Here is a 26,266-nt window from a genome sequence, read left to right on the forward strand (position 1 = left end):
GAGAGAGAGAGAGAGAGAGAGAGAGAGAGAGAGAGAGAGAGAGAGAGAGAGAGAATATAACTGTTAAGAAAATGGTAGTATTTCTTATATGCATCTCAGGTGAAAGACTGGAAGAGAAAGAGCTATGTGAGAATTGTTGAGAGGGTTGGGGCTTAAAGAATTAACATGCCTTTAGCATTCTTGACATTACTTCATCTTTTCCCTTCTTCCCTCAACCAAAGGGGCAGTGATTTCTGTTGAGGTGCAGTCAGTTTTCTATTTTGTTTTCAGTTTCTGTTTAGTTTATGGAAACTGCAGAAGGTAAACAATAGACTCTGTGCCCTTCATCTTTCTCTTTTTGATCTAAATGAATCTCAGACTGAAGTGCTTTTTCTCCTTACCATCATAACCCTCAAAAAAAAAACCCGCCAAATTTGGAATTTCAGCTGCTTGATGACATCCTTGTAGAAACATCCAAAATATTTGTCTTCTTGGTTCAGTTAAGAATTTAAAGATTTATGGGTAGGATCCATGCGGTGACCTCATAGGAAATGGTCCCCAGACTCCTTGGCCGCCCCTGTAGCCCTGCAGAGTCTTGACAGACTCCGTGAAGCCTGCCCTGAGGGGAAATGCCTTTCCCCAGTTTCCTGATCTCTGTTTCCCCCTACTGTTCCCCAAATCCTACCCCAGTGGCTCAGAAGAGAAAGCCCCAGTCCTCTTTTCACAGGGAAGGTGGAGGGGTTAAGGTGGAAGAGTTTCCATTTCTGCAGCTTGCCCTGCCCTGTCCTCGCTTGCACTTCCTGTGAGTCACAGTGGAGATGACCTTTCTTCCCAGCCAGCACCTCACTGCGGCATCTCAATGTCATCCTCAGTAACCAGAGTGGATTAGGTCACCCAGCCTCTGTAACTTGAGTTTCAGAACTCATTATGATCCATCTTACTTTTAATAGAGCAGGGAGTGAGGAACCGGGAAATCCTGGTCCCATTGTGTGACACTTACCACTTCCTGCGGAGAACCCTTTCAGTTAACCAGAGGCACTGGCCCTGATACCAACTCTAGGGGACACAAACATGCCAAAAACTGGAAACACAGGCTTCACTCCTTTCCTGCAAATCTTATGAAAAGCATCAGGCATGCATATGTTCCTGTGTTTGTAAACTTATCCTTTTGAAAATGTAGGTATTGCGATCCTAGTTTTATGGATCTTACTCTGTGTTCAGAGCATCCTACCCTCCTGCCTCAGCCTCCCTGGTACTGGGATTAGAGAAGTGTACTCCAGTTCTGGCTAGATTGCACTAAAAGAAAAAAAAGTCATCTCTTTTTAATAATTTTTTTTAAAAAAAATAATGAAAATGTGTTACACAAACACTTGACCTCTTTGTGTATGTTCAGTACTAATAATATGCAAATAATAAAATAATTGCTTTATTTGCATATGCATGACTCTCAGAGCCTCATTTGAGTAGTGATGCTATGTGCTTTGTTTGTCACCATTCCAGTGTGATGCCCGAGACTCCGTCATAGGTGAACATTAGAGAAATGATGAAATGTACATAGCATGGATGGATTCTCAAGTATGTTTGGTAGAAACAGCAGTGAAACTGAATAAAATGCACGAGCTTGTTAGTTGTATAACTCTCAAGTTAACTCTGATGAGTGGTGGTCCAAAGATACATTCCAGGTATATTTGACCAAACTCTATATGTGTATTACCATTAATTAGAACTCACCAAGCATGGTGGCACACGCCTTTAATCCCAGCACTTGGGAAGCAGAGGCAGGGGATCTCTGTGAGTTTGAGGCCCGCCTGGTCTATATCTCGACTTCCAGGACAGTCATTGCTACATACAGAGACCCTATCTCAAATAATAATAATAATAATAATAATAATAATAATAATAATAATAATAATAATAATAATAATCAAAGGAAACCCAACAAAATTAGAGCTCAACCTAAAGAATGTACATTGAGTTATACTTAGCACATCTTTTGCATTAGCTTTTTCACCATACTTTTTACTTCATGTTTGCTCATTATGTGTTTGCCCATACGTATATGTGTGTGCGTGCACACCAGTGTTATGGTGTCCACGCAGAGATCAGAGGACAGCTAGTTGGAGTCACTTCTTTCCTGCCTCCATGTGCTCGGCAGTGAGTACCTTTTACCCACTGAGCCCTGTCAGCAGCCTCCCGCTTTTATTTTGAAGCAGCATTTTATGCCTAGCAGTTTCTCCTGGTTAGAGTGGTGGGGTCAGTGGGGCTGGAGTCTGGGACTTTTACTGCCCGCCCTGCATGGTCTGTGCTTTGGACCTTTGTTCTAGATCCCCCAGGGCCAGTGCACCCTCTGTGGGTGTGCAGCTCTGCATGCATCCTTCCTTCACAGTCCTTTTAGTGCTGTCTGCTCATTTTCTTTCTGACATGGTTTTATTCTGTTTATCACCATTTCTCTGCTGGATGTTTTCCTTACCTACTGGAAGAGGGGCCCTTGGAATGGAGGACAGGATAGCATTTAGAACATATTTGCTATGCTTTCATAACTGGGGAACTTTGTCTTTTCCATTATATTAATATTTGCTATGGAGAAACAGTAACCATGACTAAATAATACATTTTGATCACAATAATGTGATGTTCACAGTTGCTTCTAATTTTTAAAACATAATTTACTTTTTCTATCATAGTTATGTTTTAAAAGAGAATACAGAAGTTTTTAATTGCAATATTGTCATGGTAACAATATTAGTTGTCACGATGAGGATAGGGTTATAGGGAGCTCACAGTTCATCTCTGTCCCTGGATTGCCCTTCATAGGTAATTGCCTGCTTTTCATTCCAAATTTTCTGTGGCAGGGTGCTCTTATCTCAACCAGTGATCACCATGGCAACAAGGTACTCTGTCCTATTTTTGGAGCACGAAAGTGGTGCTGCCTTATCTCTAATAATAAGTGATGTTCCAGAAAATCAGAGTTTTGAAGATGTGTTATTTTTTGCCTTTTTAAAAATTATGCAATATAGTCACATTCCTGACGTTCAGAATCTATATTCCCTGACACCGACACTGGTCTTGCTCACTAGCTGCGCTCTGTTGTGCACATCGAGAAGCTCAATGAAGTTAGTGGCTTCAACAGGTTGTTGGAATTCACAACAGTGGGGATTTGAGTCTAAGCCAGGTCGCCTGCCTTTAGGTCCTTATGTTAGACCATGCCACCATCCCTGTGGGGCCCCGTTAGCACAGGCCTCAGAGAATTCCTCACCCTTCAAAGATTGTGCCTCAGGGCACACAGACTGGAAGAGCAGATAACCACCTTGCTGTTGGGGATGAGGGCACAAGGTAGAAAGAAATGCGCAGACATTCAGCTGGCCAGATGCTGGGCCCTGACTTTTCAAACTAGATAGTTTCACTGTTGTTAGTGCAGACTGCATACAGGTGAGCCAGAGGTAGGGCAGCGTTGAGAACGAGGGGAGAGTTTCCTCCGAACAGTGGACATCTGATTGCAGCAGCATCTCCACCGTTTCAGGACAGAAGCTCTCCCTTTTGTGTGGATCCATCTTTAAATTTGTGCTGGTAAATGTTGGTAGGAATGGACAGTTAGTTCATCTGCAATCGTTAGGCTTGCTTAGTGTAACATCCTAGAGAGATGATGTGTCAGGAAATTAAAGCCTTCTCTGCTTTGCTTAACCCCTAGTTCTTCAGCATAGGGGAAAGCTGGGGCTGAGTTTGTACCCTGCACCACAGACTATCTTGTGGCCCCTAAGACATCATCTGGCTTCAGAAGGAAGTGGTCCCTTAGGGTAAAACTGGCTCCCTGTGTGTTCAGGACCAAGGGCCTAGGCCCAGAGCAGCTGGATAACCTTCCTGTCCCGGGTTATAGAGTCAGGATGACTGGAGCTTCTGCCAGAGTCTGAGGAGGGTTGGGGGAGGGGAGGTGGAGGGAAAGCAAATTGAGGGAGGGAGGGGGAGGGAGGGTGACGGAGGGGGGAGGTAGTTTGTTTTTAGTTTAGCTGATAACGATGCTTATTTAACACCCTCTTTACCTGGCTGGGGTCTAACTCCTTGTCTTCATCAATCACGGGAGAACTGAGGCCATTCTCACCCTGTCCTGTGCTGTCAGCAGGAGAGCCCAGTTTCTCAGGAACTAGGCAAACCATCCAAACAAAGGGTCCAACTTGATACTTCTTTGTGTTACTGTTTAAATTGTTTTTATTTTCAATTGGCATATAAAATAACGGGTTTCATTGTGGCATCAAACTTTGTCTAATTTCCCCTCATAGTTTGTTCTACAGGAAAAGTTAGCTGTGTACAGCCTTGCCAGCTCCTAGGAGTGCACTGAGGTTGACTGGTGTGCTCACCAGAGTCGCTCAGGTCCTGGGGGGGCTGAGTGGTGCTCTCTGGGTTAGCCTGCTCTGTCCCGAAATGAAGCCAGGATGGCCCAGGGGCCATGGATGTCACCAGACCTCCAGTTTCTTCCCACTTAACCTTCGTAGTTCCTACTTTGAGGAGATAAGAAATTCAGCACTGAGTTCAGAGGGAAGAGGAGATTGAGTGGCAGAAGACTTGCTGTTGTAATCCAAATCAGGATGAGCTTGCTCTAGTTTAGGTTGACTTTGCAGTTTCAAAGATTCTCCCATAAAGAACCCAGAAGCTCTAGGGCTGACTGGGCTAACAGGGGTTTTGTTGCAGAGCACTGGGACGCTTTAGTATCGGTTCCTGTGGTCTTATCCAGTGCAGATTCTCTAGACCAGAAAGAGCGGTATCTTTAAATCCCGAACTCGGAGAAGTATATGCAGAGCGTTTGGTATCATAAAGAATGCTGCTCATTGGCCAGTGGCCAGCATCTAAATGTGCAGTGGGCTTGTGAGATCTTATTTCTGCCCTTCTCATCTGGTTTCTCTAAACCGGTACTTTGTGTTATTTTTGTTGAATTTTGGGCCTCAGTCTTTCTTCTTCTCTGTGTCTTTTATGCCATCTAACTGCTTGGACACTCAGAAGTTTTTGGGGATTTTTAGTTTGCTAGTCTCAAGTATAAGAGAGTTGCAAGACCGCTTCTGTGTGGCAGAGGGTTCCACGCATGGTTCTTGGCAGGCTGCCTCTCTGGAGTGCTTCTTATTTTCTTGACTTGCAACCTTCTTCATGGGGTCTTCTCCTGTTCCCCAGATCCCATGACAACACTGAGGCTATGTTTGGCACCTCTACTGCCTGTCCTCAGTTCAAGAGGGACAGGGACTGAATTTGGATGCCTGATTCGTTGGTCCTTCTTGGTGAGGTGTCTTTGCTTCTCTCATGCTGGCACTCTGAGTTGCAAAGAAAGAGGTTTTTGATTTCTAAAAAGGTCCCCATGTGTGAGAATAGCAGCTATTGTCACAAAAGAAAGATCAACAGTCTTTCCAAAATTGTATCATCCTTTGAAAAAAAGAACTACAGTGAGCAACAAACAGTGAGTGGAAAAAATGGTTACATTTTAGGGTCAAGACTGGTTACAGGTGAGCAGACAAAAGTTTACAACCATGCCTGGAGCTCCGCATTTGTAACTGAATACTGATGGATACATTTATTTACCCAACAGCCATTGCTGAAGGTTCAGAGTTTGCAGGTGCTCCACAGGCCTCTTGAGAACCCTGTAAAAGTAATGGAAACAGAAAGTGGGGCTCTTGTCTGAGCAGGCTCACCCATCTAGAGAGGAAGGCACGGACAGGCTTGTAGCACACATGTGACATAAAGTGGGGCTCTTGTCTGAACAGGCTCACCCATCTAGAGAGGAAGGCGTGGACAGTCAAGAGAGGAAGGCATGGACAGGCGTGTAGCACACATGTGATGATGGTCACATTGAATCATAAGGCCTGTGCGTCTTTAGGAATATTCCGCCACAGTGTGGGACAGACAGAGAAGAGGCTCCCAGCGTCAAACAGTAACATTTGTGGAACACAGTGCTTTTTATGAGTTAGAGATCTCATGACATTAACCCCCTTCTTGAGTTTCTTCATAGCAGAGGTACAGTTACACCTAGGCCTGTAGTGCATGTAATCCTTGATTGAAATTCAAAATAGACATATTTCAGCTCATACAATATGTGATGTTTATTTTTGACATTTTCATTCATACAAATTCGGATTTGTGTCTCTTTGTATGGAGAACATTTATTAGTCTTCTGTAATATGTAGGCAAATGGCTCTGCACATAGCATACTGCCTTCATAGTAAACTGCCATTCTTTGTTTCTCAGGGATTTGGAAGGAATTTGAAAGCATTATAACTTTATTTTTAAAAAAGATTATTGGCTTGCGAAATGGAATTTAGAATCCTTGGTGGCTTTGTTTTGCCATTTTCAAATGATGCCTCACAACTCCTGTGTTGGCCTACAAAAGAGTTCCACAGTAGCCTGGAATGGAGCCTCAGTCGGTAAAGCTGAGACTCTGAATCTCAGGGTTGTGGGTTCGAGCCCCACGTTGGGCATACAGAAAAGTTCCACAGTATCCCAGAATGGAGTATAACAAAGGTTTATTTATTAGGGGATGAACTCACAGAAAGAGTAGTGATTTGTAGTCCTCTGTGTGCGCTGGGAACTGGACCCAAATCCAACAGCCAAGAGGCTCAAGGCAGGCTTTTTGTCGGCATTTATGGTATATGTGACCACGCTCAAAGCGGGCTGGCGTCTTAAAGGCTATTGAGTCCCCCAGCACTCCTAGAAAGTACACTCATCGAAATGATCTGAGATACTTATAACTCTGTAGGAGAATAATCTATGGAAAGAATGTAATTTTGAGCATAAACCTGGCTTCATGAGAAAAGAAAGGTATTACAAACATTTGGAAGAATTAGAACTGATTGTAAACACCAACACCAAAGAATCTGAGAACAACATGTATTCATAGATGGATTGCATGGGACTTTGCCAGTTTGGGGTTACCTTGAGTCTATAGATTTAATGAGAGGGAGGGAGTGGGAACTTGGATTGGTATGTATAAAAAGAAAAGATAGTTTGTTTTCTTTATAAAAAATATGAAAAATAGAAAATGAAAAAAAATAAAATGTTGCTCTGGCCTCAACTGAGAGTTGTTGAAATTGGAGCGGTAGGGCTGCATCCCCGGCACCCGGCCGCCCGCATGGCTAGCTTATGCCCCGAAATAATTACACGGAAACTGTATTCTTTCAAACACTGCCTGGCCCGGCTAGTTCCAGCTTCTTATTGGCTAGCTCTTACATATTGTTCTAACCCATTTCTAATATTCTGTGTAGCCCACGAGCTGGCTTACCAGGGAGGATCTTAACCTGCGTCTGTCTGGAGCGGGAGAATCATGGCGACTCCTAACTAAGCTTCTTTCTCCCAGCATTCTCTTCTGTCTACTCCGCCTACCTAATTTTCTGTCCTATGAGGGCCGAGGCAGTTTCTTTATTAATAAGAAATCACTCCCACATCAGAGAGTGGGCAGCCTAATTCTCACACCATGGTGAATGGTTACTGTGACTACCCTGTTGCTAAGAAACCTGCTATGCTCTTGGGTTGCCTTGGTGAGGTAATGACTCCTTTAGACTCCTTAGCTCGGTGGTTGCTAACCAGAGCTCTGAAGAACCTTACAGAATTTTTTTCCCAGGCCACAAATAAGTCTTGATCAGGAGAAAAACTCACCTGAGTTTGTGAAAACTGACAGAAAGCGAAGTCCAAGTTATTGTAAGTTAAGTCATGACTCAGATGTCAGATCAGTGATGGAACAGAGCCATCCTTGCTAGTAGTGAGCCCAGCAACTGTGGGCTAGGCATGTGTTCCCTGCACCACACTCTGCATTTATTAGTGGTCTCGGGAGCATGTATGGGATGCAGAGAGGAATGATAGACAGAGATGGTGAGGAAGAAAGTATGAAATTATTTTTGTCAGTTGGTATCAGAATTTATGAAATGATCCAGCACTTTATAAAAAAACAAGTGTTGCACGACATTGCGTCTTTATTTTATTTTTACTGTGCCAAGCTTGGTTTTGAAACTCTCCCCATATTGGTAACAGGGGTAAGTATGGCCCCTTGTGCCTGTGACTACCACAGTGCTTCCTCAGCTTCACCTCTTGGTTCTTTCTTGTCACTTTGCAAAGATCTCCCTTTTACCCCGTTTGACTGACACCATTGCCAATTTGCTCCCACGGATGCTGTATTCCTAGGACCAGCGCTCTGCCACGGATGCTGTGTTCCTAGGACCAGCGCTCTGCCACGGATGCTGTGTTCCTAGGACCAGCGCTCTGCCACGGATGCTGTGTTCCTAGGACCAGCGCTCTGCCACGGATGCTGTGTTCCTAGGAGCAGCGCTCTGCCACGGATGCTGTGTTCCTAGGAGCAGCGCTCTGCCACGGATGCTGTGTTCCTAGGAGCAGCGCTCTGTCATGGATGCTGTGTTCCTAGGACCAGCATTTTGTACCTCTCATTTCGTTATGTGAGCCTCCTCTGATTCCCTTTCAGATGTCTCCCTGTCCCACTCTGGCTCAGTTTCCCCGTGTTAGGTATCTCCAGTGGGGGAGAAGGAACAGGAAGAGAAAGAAGACAAGAACTGTTTGTGTTTTTAGCCTGCCAAGTGAGGGCAAGTAGAGCTGCCCCAAGTACACCATCATCCTGGTCGCACCTTGGAAAAAATTCAGTTGTTCCAGTCACGTGAATCATAGCTGAAGTGCTTTCTACCTATGTACACTCGTGTTTTCAGTTAAAGGGTTATTACGGGGTAGGCATTGCCACCATAATCTCCTCACTGTGCACACAGGCAGAGTCTGAGTCTGAATAGCCCTTGTTAGCTCAGCCCAGCTTCTTGGTGGGTTTATATGAACAGAACTTCATAAATTCTCATGCTCATGTCCTTGAGTGGCCGTTTACTCTGGCCCTGTTCTTAGAGTGCTTTGCTTCTGCCAGTCCCTGACAGTTGCCACAGGGAAGAGCTCTGGTACCTTCCTCTGGGAACCAGACCCAGAGTCTATGTCCTGACAAAGCACCTCGCAGGGAAGGCTCACACAGGGCGGAGCTTTCCTGTTCCATCTTGGCTGGTCTCCATGCCCTTGGAGTCAGTCAGTCAGTCAGTCAGTCAGTCAGTCAGTCAGTCAGTCTCTTTTCTTCCCTGCCACGCTCTGTGTGTGCACGTGCGTGTGCACACGCGTGCGCATATGTGTGTACAGGTGCACATGTGTGTGCATGTGCCTAGAGACCAGAGGTCAACCTTTAGTGTCCTACAGCTTTTACCTTTCATTAACTTTTTTTTTGACATGGGGTCTCCTAAATGGCTGACCCACTAATTCAGCTAGACACGCTGACCCGGGAATCCCAGGAATACTCCTAGCTCCATCTTCCGCGCTCTGTGGTTACAAGCAATTATCACTAGTGACTTGGGGTAAAATCCAGAGTTCCGTGGTAGCTGAGCCATCTCCCCAACCGTTTCTTTCTCTGTAAAAAGAGAAAATGACAGTTAGTTACTTTCATGCCACAAAGCCAGCGTCTGCAGTGGGGTGGCCTTTGCGTAGGCACTCCCAGCAGCACCGTGGCCAGTTACTTGGTAAGTGACCTCCTGAAGAAGAGCAGCAGTCCTTGGGTGACTGTCTCCCCCAGATTCCCTGCAGTTGGCCAGCAGCAGCCTCCAGCCAGGTCATGAACCCTCATTCTAGACTATTCTCTGCACAAAGTTCTGATGACATGAGCTGCCCTGTTCTCCAGAGTTTCTCACCCTCCTGTCTGCAAGCGCTGTGTGCTGGCAGCTGTTTAACAGATGTTAATGTCTTCTTCGTCTCTGTGGTAAAGGAACCATTTAACCAGCAAATGCACAAAATGCCCAGATAAAGCTGACTTTCAAATATACAAAATATATATTTTAGTGCCTTTCTCATCCAGTATCTGGAACATTCTGTGGGAACTTGTAGTGCACTGGCAGCTTGGTGCTAACTGGGTGCGACTTACCTTTTACCTGGTAACCCTCTTTAAGTTTTTTGATGATGTTATATCTTGGCTAGAAGTTATATTTAGAATTTCATATCCATGCATGCATATATACATATGTACTCACATACATGTATATATAATTGGTTTCTGAAAATTGACTCCTTGGGATGGGGAGATGCTTTAGTGGGTAAAAGTACTTGCCTGCATTCCTAAGGTCCATAGCTTGAAACCCTAGGGCCCACACAAAGGCTGTAATCTCGGGGCTTCTGCAGGGATATAGGAGACAGAGACCGGAAGCTAACAGTCAGGCATCTGATATACTCAGTAAGACAGTAGGGTCCCATCTCAGAGTATGAGGATGCCTGTGGGCATGTTATGGGAGGGGATGGGTGCAGATTGGTCTGTCTGAGGATGTCTGTGTGTATCTTATGGGAGGAGATGTAGGCAGACTTGTCTGTATGAGGATGACTGTGGGCATCTTATGGAAGGAGAAGGCGTGGGTGCAGACTGGTCTGTCTGAGGATGCCCGTGAGCATCTTATGGAAGGAGAAGGAGTGGGTGCAGACTGGTCTATCTGAGGATGCCAGTGAGCATCTTATGGAAGGAGAAGGAGTGGGTGCAGACTGGTCTGTCTGAGGATGCCCGTGTGCATCTTACGGGAGGAGGCGTGTTTGACAGAGCACTCTCCTTGGATGTCTCCTGTTTGGTCTGTGTTACCTCTGGCATGTTCTCCAAGAAGACGAGTGAACTCCAGACAGTACAGTAACGCCCCTCCCACCTGGGTACACTCTCTTCACGGCCCTTTTCTCACTTGGGTCAGTGAATACCCTCTTGTAGAGGCAAGCGGTTATTTCCCTGCCTGTTATAAGCCAGGAATTCTTCAAGTTGTAGGATTTATCAGGTCTCTTTCCAGAGGATGAAGCGTTTGCCTTATGGTAAAGTTTTAGAGTTGTCTTCATAACTGCTTGTTGCCGAGTGAGCGGATTCCTAGCTGGGTCCTCTGTTCTGACGCTTGCATTTCATCTTCGACAGGGCTCAGGCCTCTGACTCTAACAAGCATTACTTGAAAATGCATTCTTCATTTGTCTCTGGCAGAACCAGGAATTGTTATTTAAGACTTTGTAGTCGCTTAGTGCAGGGATTGGCATGCTGATTCTGGCAAGGACAAGATGTCGTGCTTTGAGGACATATAGTCCTGCTGCATGTATTCTGTATTTCTCTTATAGCTCTTTAAAAGTATGAAAGCTTTTGCTTATTCTGTGTACAAAAGACCACTGACCTGCCGTCGTTTTCCCAGTTAGAATGTTCTCTTTAAAATACATTTGTGGGAGTTGTCTGGACTCTGACATTTTCCCTTTACACATTGCATCGATGAGGAAGCAACACTAAAGTAATGAGAATGTCTTCAAGACTGTGAGGCCCCTTATGCCCTGGAAGAGATGGCCTTTCTTTCTTCTCTCTTCTCCTCTCTCATTACCCTATCTTCAAAGTGAAAACCTTGGAAATCCTTTGCTTGTTTGCAATGCTGGCAGCTGGACTCAGAGCCTTGTGAGCACCCACTGAGCTAGGGCCCAGGTTGTCCAAATTTTAGTCCTTGCCTCTGTGTTAACAAAAGGCTATTGTGATAGGTTTCTGGCATTGGGTATACTGGTAGCGGCAGCAGGTCGTGCCCAGCACGCAGAGCCCAGGCAAGTGTGTGCTCCATGTGCATCGACTTGTGTCTTGCAGGACCGGCCGAAAATGGGTTGAGTGGGACTTTTACCCAGAATTTCTGTCTTTCATTTCATTCTGTATGATCGTTTTAGTGAAGCCGAGTAAGGATTTTCTTCTGCAAATCTGTATGGAAAGAGGAACTACATCCACAGAGGAACATAACCTGACCAGGATTTGCTTAGCTTTCACGTACTCATTTTCTCTTTTGATCTTATGTCCTGCTTGCAGCACTACCAACACCTCTGCTCCCGAGCTCCTGGACGCCTCCGTGATCCTTTGCTTTCCAGCCGCGTCCTAGCTGCCCGGCATGCAGCTTCCTAGTCCTTCCTTGTCTGTTACTATACAGATGGAAATCACTCTTGTCCTTTCAGAACTTTACAAATGATTTTTGGCCCCAGTGCAATTGTAAATAGATGGGCATAGTTTCTAGGAAAGCAGTTGGGACCCACTAAATTGTGACTTTGGGAACAAAAGCGTTTTGTTTAGAAAGATTGTCCCAAATTGGAGTTGGAGTCTGAAAAAGGGGCCTAGAACGTCTCCTTCTTTCTTCTCTGAACCCGTTGGGAAGCTGGTGTTTGCTGAGTGGATAGGTCCTGCTCACTGTCCAAACAGGTCTCTGTTTGCCAACTGGGAACATATTGCCGCCTCTGTGAGGCACTCCATCACGCCTTGAATGGATCCTGTTGTGTTCAGACTTTCTGAGTCAAAGCGAGGGAGAGAGGAATATTTCTTTCAGGCTTCACTGTAGCATCCTTTCAGGCATTCACTGTAGCATCCAGGGTCTCATCAGGCCCTTAGAAGCCAAATATGGAGCAGAGACACTTCTCAAGGGGAGTGAGAAAGGAGTGGAGAGAACAGAAGAAAGGAAGAGACAGCTCCATTGAAATGCGTTTTTGCTAGCTCCTTGTAGCCAGTTTTTGTAAATAAACAGGTTCTTTTAGCAAATAGAATCGTATCAATAGTCCTGATTTCTCCTAAGCAAAATAAAACTTCCTGCAGGGATCTTCCAAGGAGTGGTGTGTTTCTGCTCACTTGGATCTGGCACACCCCGAAGCACAGTAGTGCCCTGCCACCACATAGAATACGCTTGTCATGTACTACTGAGTAGATGTTAGGTTTTCATCAGCCTGAAGAATTCTCAGGTGTGAAGACTTTCTGATATGAGTTCCTGTTGCTTTGTAAACACCCCTTTATATTTCAGAGTTTATGGTACACAAGAATGAAATGAAATGAGTTTTCTGATGTCACATTCTGTACCGAAGTCTATGGTAATTGTATGTTCTGGTAAAGTCTAGTATTTGCTATATAAATTGAGATCTTGATGTATGGGAAAATATTGCTATCCCTGATGGTTAGCCATCATTCTGGGTTTTAAAATCAAGAAATCTTGTTGAGTAGGGCAGGGCGGCAGTTCTGTTTATAGACTGTCTCTGAGAGCACACAACAAGATGCTTATTTATTTTGACCTGAATAGGCTACTAAGTACCTGTTATTGCTCTGGGCGAGCTTTGCTTGGCATTGTGGAGAAAACACAGGGGGCTTTCTGTAGCTGACTGCAAGATCCAAATGGTTTTATGAGTGGAGAGGAGAATCTCATTCAGCAATAAAACGCACTGCCTGGTCTCCTCAGTGAGTCCTCACTCTTGATGCTCAGCTGGTGTAAACAGTTCTTGACTCGCTCTGTAGGCAAAGCACTTGCTGTTTTCCTTATCTAGTAATACCTGTACCTGGAAGTGTGCAGTTCCAAAGCCTTGATGGCTTATCTCTGGCCTGTATCGGCTAGGCCAGGAGAGGAAGGTCTGCTCTAGCTGTGGCTGTGATGATGACACCAGCTAGCTGAGCGCGTGAGCACTTGATACATGCCATCTCATTGGCTGAAACAGTACCAGTCTGGAGAGACTGATTCTCTTGGGGGGGGGGGCGGTTGTTCTCACCCAAATGCCTAGGATGTTGAAGTATCTGAATTTTAAGTGTTGTGTGACTTTACTAACTGAGCCTCCCGAACCTGAAAATTCAGATCCAGAGCTTTAAAGCATCAGTGCCCACACATTGTTGACCTTGAAACATTTTAGGTTCTAGAACACTTTGGATTAGGGATGGGGGAGACTGAGGCATAGACAGAGGCTTAGTACCAGGCCCGGGGTGGAGTGTGAGGTGCAGTCTGTAGGGGCGTGGTCTTGGCACCCGTGCTGCAGTTGTGCGGTGGGGACTGGCCAGCGGAGACCACTGTGCTCTTCTCGACCAGGACTTTATGCTTCTCCCCTTGAGGGTTTGGAATGTGTAGTTCACTGTAGGTTTTGGGTCTATCAATACTCAGAATCTAGCATTTATGAAGCTAAGATCACTTTAAATACTGTATTCAGTAGGTGAATCAATCTTTCTGTTTTTATTGTGGAAATAAGTTTACTGCTTAGTTCATTCCCTGTTGTTGATTATAAATTAATTGAATTGTGTTGTGGTCTGATAGGTAATGCTGGCCATTTCAGTTTACTCAGAGCTCATTGGCAGTTTGAGTTTGAGCATCAAATAAATTGTTCATTATAAGTATCTGAGAGCAAGGTCAGGAGGTATGTGTGTGCGTGTGTGTATGTATGCACGCACATGTGCGTGAGCTCACATGTGTGCGTGTGCATGCATGTGTGTATACACACACATAGAAAGTAATATATATGGTATGTAAATTGTGCAACCATGTATTTCTACATGATAGAAAGAGAATAGAGTATTTGCATAGGGTTTTGACTTTGTGCGTGTGTGTGTGTGTGTGTGTGTGTGTGTGTGTATGTGTTTGTGGAGATAGAGAACTTTTCCAGACTGTTTTCACTACTGCACAGTCATACGATTATTGGAGAGTGTAACTCGCTCTTCTCAAGGGGACACAAGGCTAACTGCACTTGGATGGTCTGAGGTGACTTCCTGAAGGAGTGACATGAGGGGCAGTGGTGCCAGTCATCTGAGGTGCTCAAGGCATTCTTGTGAGCACCTGTCAAAGGAAGTCCTGTGGCTCTTCTGCAGGGGATTAGGTTCCCAAATAGCTGGGTGTGAAAAACTTAAGCCAAACATTAATATAGTTCTAGGAGCTCATCAGAAACCAAAATTTGTTGTGGAATGTATTTATAGCGATCTAGTTTGAAAAAATCCATTGTAAAGAAATAAAATTGGATCATAATATATCGTAATTTTTTGTAATTTATAAGCATTGTATCTGAATTTGTTTTTGCAAACTTGTTGAATACAAAGAACTTCTTCAGATGTTTTAGCTGAACTGATTTATTTTCAAGTTTTGTGTTTTGTAGGAGAAATTATAGTGTAGAAGGGAACCGTGGTTTTCTGCTGGAACCCTTGTTTTGAGCTTTCTGCTCTTCTCTCAAGCTTTCCTGCTTGTGCCCATTCGGTCCTGCTTCTTTCTGGCCTACAGAGCGAGGGTGCCCTCACCACAGACGTGTCAGCGCCAACACTCTAGGCTCCATCCGAGACTGCTACAGTACTGCTCTTAGCTGCTTGCTGGCCTTCCCAGCTACATATGGGTTCACCTGCAGAGGTGGCCAGGATGTTAATTACCATGGAAAGCTCAAGAGATAGGAAGTGTTTTGTTGAGTATCACTTTGTACCCCAGCCACTCAGGAGTAGAAATGGAGATGCTTCACGATGTTATTGGTGTCCCTCTCTGTGAGTGTCAAGCAAACCAGGCGTTTTAAAGTTTCCTCTCTTGGTCCTTTCTTATCAGAAGTTTTGCACAACCTTGTTACATGGGTATTTAAGCCAGGGATACAAACCAGACATGAACTGGTAAGAACTATATTTAGATAATTCTTCAGTGTGCACATAATTTTACTATTTACTAAAGACAAGCAAATGTGCATATTAATGAAATAGATATGCTTGGGTTTTTTTCCAAATAAAGAATTAGCCTGGCTAAATATTTGAGGTGGCCTTATATAAGTATCTACAAGGTTTCTCGTCATCAATTGATACTTTTATTTTTAAAGTTGTCAGTGCAGACAATGTTACATAAATATGTAGTACGAAGTAGCAGAAATGTGTGTAGAGTCAATTTAGAAATGGATGAAGATTCTGTTCTAAACCTGAACATTTAATAACATTTGAAAGTGAAATTCGAATCAGCAATCCAGACAAGGGTTTTAAAAATCAAACATGCTACCACTGCCATCTAAACACACACATGCTGAAGATTTTTGTAGGAAAATATAAAGACTTTTCCCCATAATTAGACCCTTGTGTTTTTATAAGAGCAGAAAACTCCGTTTCTTCATTGAAGTCACCACGTTCCTCATGCTTTCTTTTCTGCTCTGAGCCCAGGCGCCTCAGGCCATGATTGTTGGCGTGGGGTGTCATGACAGTCTGCTCCGTGCAAAGTTGTGCTTTCAGAACCAAGGCTACAGTGAAGTCACGTGATGCCGCCTGGGCAAGAGCTACCAGAAACGTCTGGGATTCACTGTTTGAGCTCACATGAGTTTTTGGTAACAAACCCTTTGAAAGCCTTTACCCTTGCCCAGTTCTTCTGACTCCCCACACAGTGTCTCGCCCCACAGTGAGGGATGCTGGGAAATTAGCAACAGGGTTTGCAAGGGAAGAAGAGTGACCAGAACAGCCTGTGGATCATGTATCAAGTTTGAACACACACAGGTGTGTGCACATGCACACGCATATACAGTTTGTGTGTCAGAGAGTGGGGTTTACTATTCCTTCAGTCTACTTTTGTTTAGTAGGTTTTGATAAGCTCTACCTCCTCAGATCTAGTAAAATTGAAGCACTGGTAGCTTAGCAAAACTCCAACATTTATATACTCTACCCCTGTACCCTAGTCTTTAAGGGAAAGACTTGGTTTTCACTCCTTGAAGCCTCTGAGCTGTGAAGAACTTTCTCCTCTGTGACTGACATTGGTAGGAACAGTGTGATTGGGGCTGGGGAAGAAGAGAAGCAGAGAGTGCTCTGGAGCACAATTAAGAGAATCTAGCAGTTTTCCCAGCCACTACCGGGGCAGTAGTAGCCGGAACTAACTGTGGTTAGAGCTGTCCTAGACAGGTGCACACTGTCCACCCTCAGACAGCAATACCCGTGTCTATTTTAAGCTCCTCCCATATATCCCTCTCCTAGAGGGTGGGGTACAGTGCATTATTGTAAGTGGCAAACCAATGGAGAAGATAGTATCATTTAGTGGACAGTACTTAATGATTCCCTGGCTCAGTGAGACTAGAAGATACTGGATTTCTCAAAGTGTGGAATAAAACTGTGTTATTTTTATTGTTGCGAGTCAGAGTTTTAGGAACTGCACACATTCATAAGACATGTAACATTTTGAGGCTGTTAGGTCTGCTGCAGGATCGTGGGCGACCCCTGTCTTCCTAGCTTCCACTTTATCCGGATATCATCCTCCTTTGTTGAGTTACTGTGGCCAGAGATCTGACCCACTGTGTGTTCTTTCAAGACATGAAGCCGCCATTGGGGGCTAGCCTTCAGTCTCGAGAGTACTGAGGCTGCTAGTGTGCGGCTGCGTTCCCTATCGACAGAAACATGTTAGGATTTTACTGACTGATCCTGGACTCAGGAGACTATGCCGCTACCATACAAGCATGAAAGGCTGTGCTCACATCCTCAGGAGCCAATCGCAGCCAAGCTTGGTAGAATGTGTGGTAACCCCAGCACCAGGGGTTGAAAACAGGTGGATCCTTGGAGCTCATTGGGCAGCTGGTCCAGCCAGTTGGAGAGCATCAGGCTCTGTGATTCCCTTTCTCGGAAAACCAGGTAGGAAGTGATCAAGAAAGACACTTTGAATTGACTTACTTGCCTCTGCACAGGCACACATGAATATGTACAGAACCAAATGGTCCAAAAGGTCCATTCGTGCGTCCTACAGACACATATATGCGTGTTCATATACACATGCATGTGTACAGAACCACGTGAGTACATCAGTACATCTACACACACATGTTCAACACACGTACATGTGTACAGAACCACATGAGTACATCAGTCCATCTACACACACACATGTTCAACACACGTACAGAACCACATGAACACATTAGTACATCCTATAGATGCATATAAGCATATGCTCAAATAATTTTCTGAAAGACTATTATTGCTTGTCTGTTTTGTACTTAGGCTCATATTTTTTTGTATTGAACTATCACAAGGAGCTAATAATCATTGAAAGAAAGGCAATAATTGCAAAGTCTTCTTAATATAGCGCTTATTACTTTATGTTATATAAACTCCCGTTCTGTTGCTATGGAAGCGCAGTAATTGATTTATTATGCAGAAAGCTGGGGCACTATTTTTAGACAAATTACACTCATCTCTGTTAGTTGAAGTTATTAAATTAAATATCCATTAACAGGATAAAATTTATGGTACTCTGTTAACATCTTGTTAACTTTTTCTTCTGTTTTAAAATACTAGACTGAAATTTAAGTCTTAGCTTATTGGACTTTAAGTAACTACAAATGAACTGTACATATAGGATCTGTGTGCACCTGTTTTTCATAGTGTTCATGAAGTTTGCTGTTCTTTTGTGCTTGCATTGCTGTATGTGTTATGTGCAAATGTGTGTCAGTGTGTGTGGTGTGATGTATGTGTGGGCGCCGAGGTCAGCTTTCGGTGTCCGCCCTCGCCTCTCCGCCTTGTTTGGAGACAAGGTCTTTTGCCATCATGTCAGCGATGTGATTCAAATGTAATTGAAATACCCTTATTTCGTAGGGGCAACGTTGGAAAGCTTTTTACAATGTGTAAGATCACTAGAGCACCCATTTCTTCACACCATTTCTAGGAACCCCCCTTGAGTCAACATTAGTTGAACAGTGAATGTCCCTTTGCACTGCATGGTGTATGAGGAGCATCTTTCTACTTGATACCCCAGTAGGCAGCAGACAAACATCCTGGGAGGAGCTGGCTTTAAACTGAGCCTCACAAGTCTGACCTCTGGTACTCACATGGATGGAGGGAAGGCAGCCCACTTGTGGTCCCAGCATTTGGACAGTGGAGGTGGGGAAGTCCCAGGGCAAGCGGGCTAACCAGACTAGCCAAATCAGTCATCCAGTGAGAGACCAAAACTCAGCATTTAAAGTGGAGAGTGATTGGGGAGTGCGTGTAAGGACGGTCTCTGGCCTCCACATGTGTGTGTCCACACAGCTGTATGCACTGTATGACACATCCCTCATGCAAGGACAGATGGACACACACTCACACATGCGCATGGCTTTGACGTGCTTTTTGTCTCAGTTGTGATTATTGCGCACAGGGATTGTAGATGTGCAGTGTCCCTCAGAAGCCCTTCCTCATCCACCAGAAACCCTTCCTCGGCACTGTTGAGTTGCATCTGTGTCATTCTTCAGAGATCTGAAGCATACAGGGTCCTGGCTCCCCTGTAAACAGGTAATCCATGGACATACTCCATCCCCAGTCTCACATGGAAGACCAATCCAGGAAGTCTGAGTTTCCGTGCTGTTGGCACATCTGATAAGATGGTGACAGATGTCCTACGTGCACACACTGTGCTGGTGAGCCTCATTCCTAACGTGGTTCAAAGCATGAAGAACAGGACCCCACAATTTCAGAAATCAGCTTGATTCAAGTTGGGAGTGAAAATGAACCGTCTTTCGTTTTCCCCAAAATTAACCAGCACTTTTTCCCTTGGGTCTTCTTCCTTACTCCTTCATGGTTTCTGTTGCTTAGACATACCAAGAACATCTGCTAGAGACATCTGGACTGTAAGCGCAGTCTATGCTGAGACTCAGTGTCTGTAACAAACCTCAGGGCCCCTCCCTCTTTGTGCCTTGCTGATTTCTGTTCTTTTCTCCACAGTTAAGAATGGAGATGCTCCCCCCCCCTTTTTTTAATGTCACTGTACCATGGGCTTCCTGTATAGCCTGACCCTACATTGGATGTAACGAAGGTGTGCTGAATTCAAGAACATGCCAAAGAGAGTTTGGAAGCCTGGAGTTCAAGATTCCATCACAGGCTTCTCCCTGGGCCCTGATCTCTTTGTTCAGTCTTAAGGCTTTGTTTTCATAGTTCTGAATTTAAATCCAGTTCTTTGAAACCTGTATTAGTACAGTGTTCATGCAGCAAATGGCTCACCAACTCCTTTATTGTTCGCTGCCAGTGCGAGGGCCTTAAATATTCCTCAGCTGCTTTAAGAGTAATTGCTACCTTGCCACCCCAAGGCTGTTTGCCTCTTTAAAAAAATGCTGAGCCTTGTGTGGTAGTTGGTTGTTTTTATGGATCTGTTGTTGAATTCGGAAAACTTTTCTTTCCACATCTTGCATAATGTTTATTGAACTGAAATCAATAAAATATTTACTGATGTATTGAAGTAGGATATATTCACAAGGAACTATGTCGATTTTTCTAAAACACCGAAGTCTAAGGCCATTTGATGATAAGTGATGTAGATAGATGTCTTGAGTTTATTTAAGCTAAAGGAAGTTGAGATTTGAGCCCCAAGTCTTATGTGAGAGCTAAACCCTCATCTTTTGTTGCCTTGTTTTATAACTCAGTTCTTAGAGGAGTGCTTTGAAAGAAAATTTAGGTTTTAAACTAACAGGGCAGACCGACCACAGACTCTGAGCCCCATCTTCTGAGAAGAGAAGATGGCCGACAGACCACGGGCCCTAATTTTTGTCTTCTGAGAAGATGACAGTGACCTGCTTCTGAATTCCCTGCCCCGCAAAGCATGGGTTCTTGGTAGAGATTTACCTGAGGAGGAAGCTCCAGGAAGCCTTTGCTGTTGTTCGCTTTTAAGGACAGTGGTTGGGCCAGAGTAGAAATTCTTGTCCGAAAGCCAGTGTTCAGTGTAGGAGAGCCACTTTCAGAAAGCAAGGACTGGCCCTTTGACATCCAGCTGTCCCAACACACTGAGACAGCTAGGCACACCCAACTCTCGAAGGTTTCCTAGAAACTGGAACAAGAACAGGGAATTTTGGGAGATAGGGAGTTGTGATCAGGGATATAGGGATACCAAATGAAGGAAAACAACCTCCTCTTGCTTTTTTGTTTCTCGTTGTCTAAATTATAATTTACGTATTTGTATTTTTTTATATATCTGAAACAGGATATAATTTTGCAGCTAAAATAGAAGTACTGGGAGAAAAAATCTGAAGGGCAAAACAAGTTACTTGCTCTCTTGGTTTCTGTGGCTGGTGCTTCTGCTGGAATTCTTTTCCTTCACATCATTTGGGCCTCTCTTAGATGCAGTGTTAAAGTTGCCGAGTCACCAGACTTGCAGAGGTGCTGTTGAGTCCCACTGTCCTGTCCTCAGAGCAACCCCTGGAATTATCAGGTGCTCTCCTCTTGGGGAAACTGCAGCAGCAGAGGCCAGACACAAACAAGCTTCTATCAGGATAGGGCTTTGTTCTGCAAGTCAACTTTTGGTCTTTGGGAAGAAACCGTATGTTGGAGAGAGCAGTATGCCCTCTCCACTTTGCTGTTGCCAAAGGGATGTGCTCAGTGCCTGGCATCTGAAATGACACTTTGAGAGGACACGAGCTTGCATCAGTGATTGCGGCCTTATTAACAGGTCTGTGTGTCCACCCTGAAGACATTAGCTGCTTGCAGATGGGATGTTCCAGTCTCTACCTAGCAGTGTTTGGAACTAGCATTGCCCCAGCATGCCCTACGTCTTTGTGTCCAAGTTCTGCTGTCTTACCTGTCATTGGTTATATGCATAGTGTTTTATTTGTAGTATTACTTTTTTCAGTAAAGTGAATGCATGTATAGTTAGTTATTTTTAGTTTCTTGGCGTTTACCTAGTTTCTGTGCTATGTGACCACCATCTCTGTCTAAACGTTTTCATCACTGCTGGAGAAACTCTCTATCCATCGGGCAGCTGTTTGGTCCTCTTCTGCTTTCCACAAGCATTCACTCACTGAGCTATAATCAATGTCCCTCTGTGGGTTGATTTTTCTTCCTAATGTTTCATGTAACTAGAATCACAGACAGCATGACAGTGGTGACTTGAGTGTTTCTGAGGTTCACCCACCAGTTGCGTGTCAGTGCTGTATTGCCTTTTATAGATGATAGTATTGCGTTGTTTGCACACCATACGTTTTGCTGGCCTGTTCATCTCCTGGCCCATACTTTGGTTGTGTTTCTTGTGAACAGTGCTACTGTGAACATGCCCATGCAGGTAGTGATTTGAGTACCTGCTGTAGTACCTTTGGGGTATATAATCGGTAGGGGAATTCATAAACATGTTAGCTAGCTCTGGCTGCCTTGGACCGCACTGTGTAAGCCAAGTTAGCTTCCCATAGACATCAGCTCATAAGACAGTTTTGTGCTTCACTTTGTGAGGATGTACAGCTTCCAGCTCTCACTTTGAATTCTCCCCAGCAATATACAAAGTTCAGTTCCTCTGTTTTCATATCAACACACATATTCTCCACCCCATCCACGTTAACAAAGCTGCCCTGCTGGGCATCAGGAGGCTGTTTGCTGCGGTTTGATCCAAACCCTCCTAACTGACTATGCTGAGCCTTTTCCAAGTGCTGCTTGTGACTCTTGGGATTCTTCTGAGAAATGTCTATTCAGTTCCTCCTCCCATCTTTAAGTTAGCTATTGTATTTTTTCTTTTTTGTTGATGTGTAAGAATTCTTTATATTCTAGATAGAAATCTATTCTCAAATGGGATTTGTATTTTGCCATTATACAGTTTTTATTTTCTTGGTAGTGACTTTAATGCATAAAGGTTTTAATTTTGACTGAGTTCCGTTTTTCCTCTGTGCCTTGTGCTTGTGGCATTGTGCCTGACTCACTTATGGTGTCTCAAAGACTAGGTCTGATTTTCTTCCATGAAAATTAGATCCATGACTTAATAGTCAATGAATATATTTAGTTCTGTGATCAGTTTTGAATTAATCATTACATATGATCTCAAATGGAAGCCCAAGTTCTTTCTTTTTGTCTCTTTGGGATCCGTAGCTTGTTTTCTTTTGAGACCGTCATGCTAGGTAGGTGTGCTTGGCCAGTAACTCCCTGTGTAAATCAGGGTGGTCTCAAGCTCACAAGCAGTCCAGTCATCCTACCTATGCTTCATACACGCTGGATTAGAGGAATTAGCATGCCTAGGTGTATGTATGATATTTAAACTTTTTTACATTTAAATTTTGGGATTTTTTTTTGAATTAGCATGCAAAGTAGCAGTTTTTATCATACTTCGGCTGGTTGTTAGTCAGGATTCCCTAGAGGAACAGAACGTATAGAATGACTCTAGATAGAGAAAGGGAGTTCATTAGAATAACTTAGAGGCTGCGGTTCAGCTAACCCAGCAATGGCTGACTATGGATGGGAAGTCCACAAATCCAGTGTTGCTCAGTCCATGACCTGGCTAGCTCAGCTGGTCTTCGTATGTGCTGTAATCCCGAAGAGATATTTGCTCGTTCTGATCTTGCTACATTTGCAGGTATTAATGCATTCAGTTTTTAATCCTGCCCTTATGAAGTAGCCGTTCTTATTTTCACTTAACAACTGTTAAGAAGTGAGGCTCAGAGAGGCTGAATGAGCTCACTGTTCAAGGACACAGGTCCGAAACTGGGGGAGCTCATGTTCCTGGAACCTGCTCTGTGGAACCATGTGCATTCATCTTTGGATTTCAAAGGTAGTACGATTCTTTTTAAATGAATCAATTCAAATATGGATTCAAAGAAATGCCTTATATCTTGATGGCTGTGTTAAAAATGTGGAGGTTGGTGAGGAAGATGAACTTGGAAACCAACACCCTTAGGGGTTACCATATAAGTTTAATTCTACTTAAAAATAAAATGGTGACATCCATAGTTTTGGTAAGGCCGGGCATAGTGGAAATCAAACTCGGGGTTTTGAAAATGCTCCACCACTGACTTGTGGTGCACATCACCCTCTTTTTGGTTTTGGTCACAGACACTCACGAGACCACCGGGTTTGTGAGTATAGAGCTCCTCGGAGTTCAGTGACATGAGGTGTTGTCCATGAACTTACAGTGAGCACTCATTTGGGAGTGTCTGTGTTGTCCTTCACCCTTTCTCCCCTTCTGCTGCTTCCCCTGAGCTTGGAGACCTGCTCGTGCTCTTTCGACCCCGCTTCCCCACCCTCCGCCCCGCCCACCCTCCGCCCCGCCCACCCTCCGCCCCGCCCGTCCTCTCCTGGGATGGCTGCAGCACTGTGCTGTGAAAGGCGCATATGCTGTCTTGTAAATGCAGTGATTGGGTGGCAGGGTGGTCTCCATTTGCCAAGTAAAGTGGCGTATTTCTCCTGGGTTTTGTTCCAGCTCTGCAGTTGTCACTGCCAGCAGCTCAACACCCACCAGGAGAAAGCGAATAAACAGCACAGTGCTTGGAGCCAGGAAGTCTCATCTCACAGTGAAACACATAGGTTTCGGGGGAGCCAGGAAGTCGCATCTCACAGTGAAACACATAGGTTTGGGGGGAGCCAGGAAGTCGCATCTCCTAGTGAAACACATAGGTTTGGGGGGAGCCAGGAAGTCGCATCTCCTAGTGAAACACATAGGTTTTGGGGGGGGGGGGGGGGGAGAGTTGCTAACTCCATAGGAGAGCTAGCTATGGACGGGAAGTTCTAAGGTTCCCTCACTTGGGAAATTGTTGGATTGTAGGTTCCTTGTAAGGAAGTCAAGTTGTTTTTGGTGTATGGCAGTTTTTCTGTGATGAAACATTAACCCAAACTATGTTTTAGGTAACTGTTAACCTTGCCATCCATTAGATTGCCTACTCATGTGATTAGGATTCGTTGGTAGATTGCTTGGGTAGCATGCACAAAACCCTGGTAGGATCCCCAGTATTGCCTAAAACTGGGCGTAGTGGGAGTTCCAGACCAGCCTGGACTACATGAGACCCTGTCTCTAAAACAACAGTTGCAGGGAAGAGGAGATGACAGCTACAGCAACAACAACAACAAAGCATTCATTGAATTAGCTCCTGTCAGTTTAATGTTTTACTATGCAAAATAGAAATTTATTCAGCATGAAAAATCTTAATGCTACTTAATTTTAAAATATGATCTATTTTTCTCCATACTTAATGAAAGACAGACCAAAACAGTTGCTTGATTTTTTTTAATGATATTAAGGATTAAAACTAGGATCTTATATAGATTAATATAGATTAAACAAGCGTTCTACTACTGAACCATACTCCAAGCCCTTTAAAAAAAACCCAACTTTTTTTTCAATTATTTATTTATTTATTAAAGATTTCTGATTCTTCCCCACCACAACTTTTTATTTTGAAGTAGGGTTTTATGAAGTTGTCCAGGCAGGCTTTGAACATGTGATTTGTCCTGCCATAGCAGCTCAACTAGCTGGGATTGTAGGACTCTACTACCAGGCCCAGTAGGTTTTGGAGTATTTTAAAGATGTTATATCTTTCATATTAATGATATTTTATAATAAATTATTGAAAAAAATCACATAAAATCTTAAATCCAATGCTTATAAGAGCTTTTGAACCAAAAAACATTCACTTCAAAAATGTGTTCATGTATTAGTTACAATACACTTTTATAAAAAGTAGAGTTGGCGTTTGTTAGGAGGAGATTTAAATTATTCCCCTGTGTCTTAAAGTCAAGAGGAGAAAGCTTTGGTTCCATCCTGTTAGGCTGGCTTTGACAGAACAGTTTTGGTTTATGGAATCTGTGGCCTGTAGGGATTGTTAAACATTAATAGAGATGGTTGTAACTTTCTTGTTTGTTGCTCTTTTTGTATATGTTTTGTTTGTTTCCTTGACTTGTACAGCCAGGAAATTACTTCAGCCATGGTTTCAAGTAGTTATGGCATGTTACAGACCCGAGGGTGACGTTGGACGGTGTGTTGTTCCTCTTCACCTATTAATGTTTTGCTCTTATAACTTCCAGGCCCCGCTGAAGTTCCCATGATGTCGCCCAATGGGTCCATCCCTCCCATCCATGTGCCTCCAGGTTATATCTCACAGGTATGGCAGTTGACTGGCATCTCCCTCACTGGTATACTATTGTTTTTCCAGCAAAATACATCTCAAGACTTAAGAAACATCCTTCATGAGTTAATTTAGTTATGCTGACAAAAGAATCGTGTCCTTGTTTGCTTTCTGTTGCTGCGCTAAAAACACTACCAAACCAACTTGGGGAGAAAAGAGGTTTATTTTAGCCTACAAATTACAGTTCTTCATGGAGGGGAAGCCAAGGCAGGAACTTCAGGAAGCAACTAAGCAGAATCATGAATGCATCCTACTAACTGTCTTGCTCCCAGACCCACAATTCAGCTGTCTCTCTTCTGCATCCCCTGCCTCCCTGCTTAGGGGATGGTACCTCCCACAGTGCACTGGGCCCTCCTACATCACTCACTAATCAGAAATTGTCCCACAGACCTGTCATCGGCCATTTGACAGAGGCAATTCTGCTTAGATTTAGTTGACAAGAAATGTATGTAACCAGGAGAGACTGCTGTTTTTTAGGGCACTGTTGACACTTCCCACGTCTTGCAACCTGAGGTACCAGAGTCAGAAGAAATCAGAAGGAGCCGTAGGCTGCCTACATATAAGTTCAGTTACACGCCCAATGTCTGTATGACATTCCTCTGTCTGTGGAACTTTCTGTTTTAGGATTTTCCTCCCATCTGTCCTATGACTCAAATGCCCAGGTTGAACTCACCATGTGGCCGAGGATAGCTTTGAGCTCCTAGTCCCC

The 26,266-nt window shown here is 44.1% G+C and overlaps 1 protein-coding gene across 3 annotated transcripts in view; it reads left to right on the forward strand.

Moving 5' to 3' along the window:
* The window catches only part of Fndc3b (fibronectin type III domain containing 3B), a 278,725-nt gene that overhangs the window by 130,865 nt on the left and 121,594 nt on the right, over positions 1 to 26,266 (forward strand). For all 3 annotated transcript variants that reach the window (XM_050142069.1, XM_050142070.1, XM_050142071.1), the window contains exon 4: positions 25,457 to 25,533. In XM_050142069.1, the coding sequence (XP_049998026.1) occupies positions 25,457 to 25,533 (77 nt within the window). The remainder of the gene's footprint in view (positions 1 to 25,456; positions 25,534 to 26,266) is intronic.

The sequence above is a fragment of the Alexandromys fortis genome, unplaced genomic scaffold (genome assembly GCF_014885135.2).
Source record: "Alexandromys fortis isolate MF-2015 unplaced genomic scaffold, M_Fortis_MF-2015_v1.1 scaffold_41, whole genome shotgun sequence".
Lineage (NCBI taxonomy): Eukaryota > Metazoa > Chordata > Mammalia > Rodentia > Cricetidae > Alexandromys > Alexandromys fortis.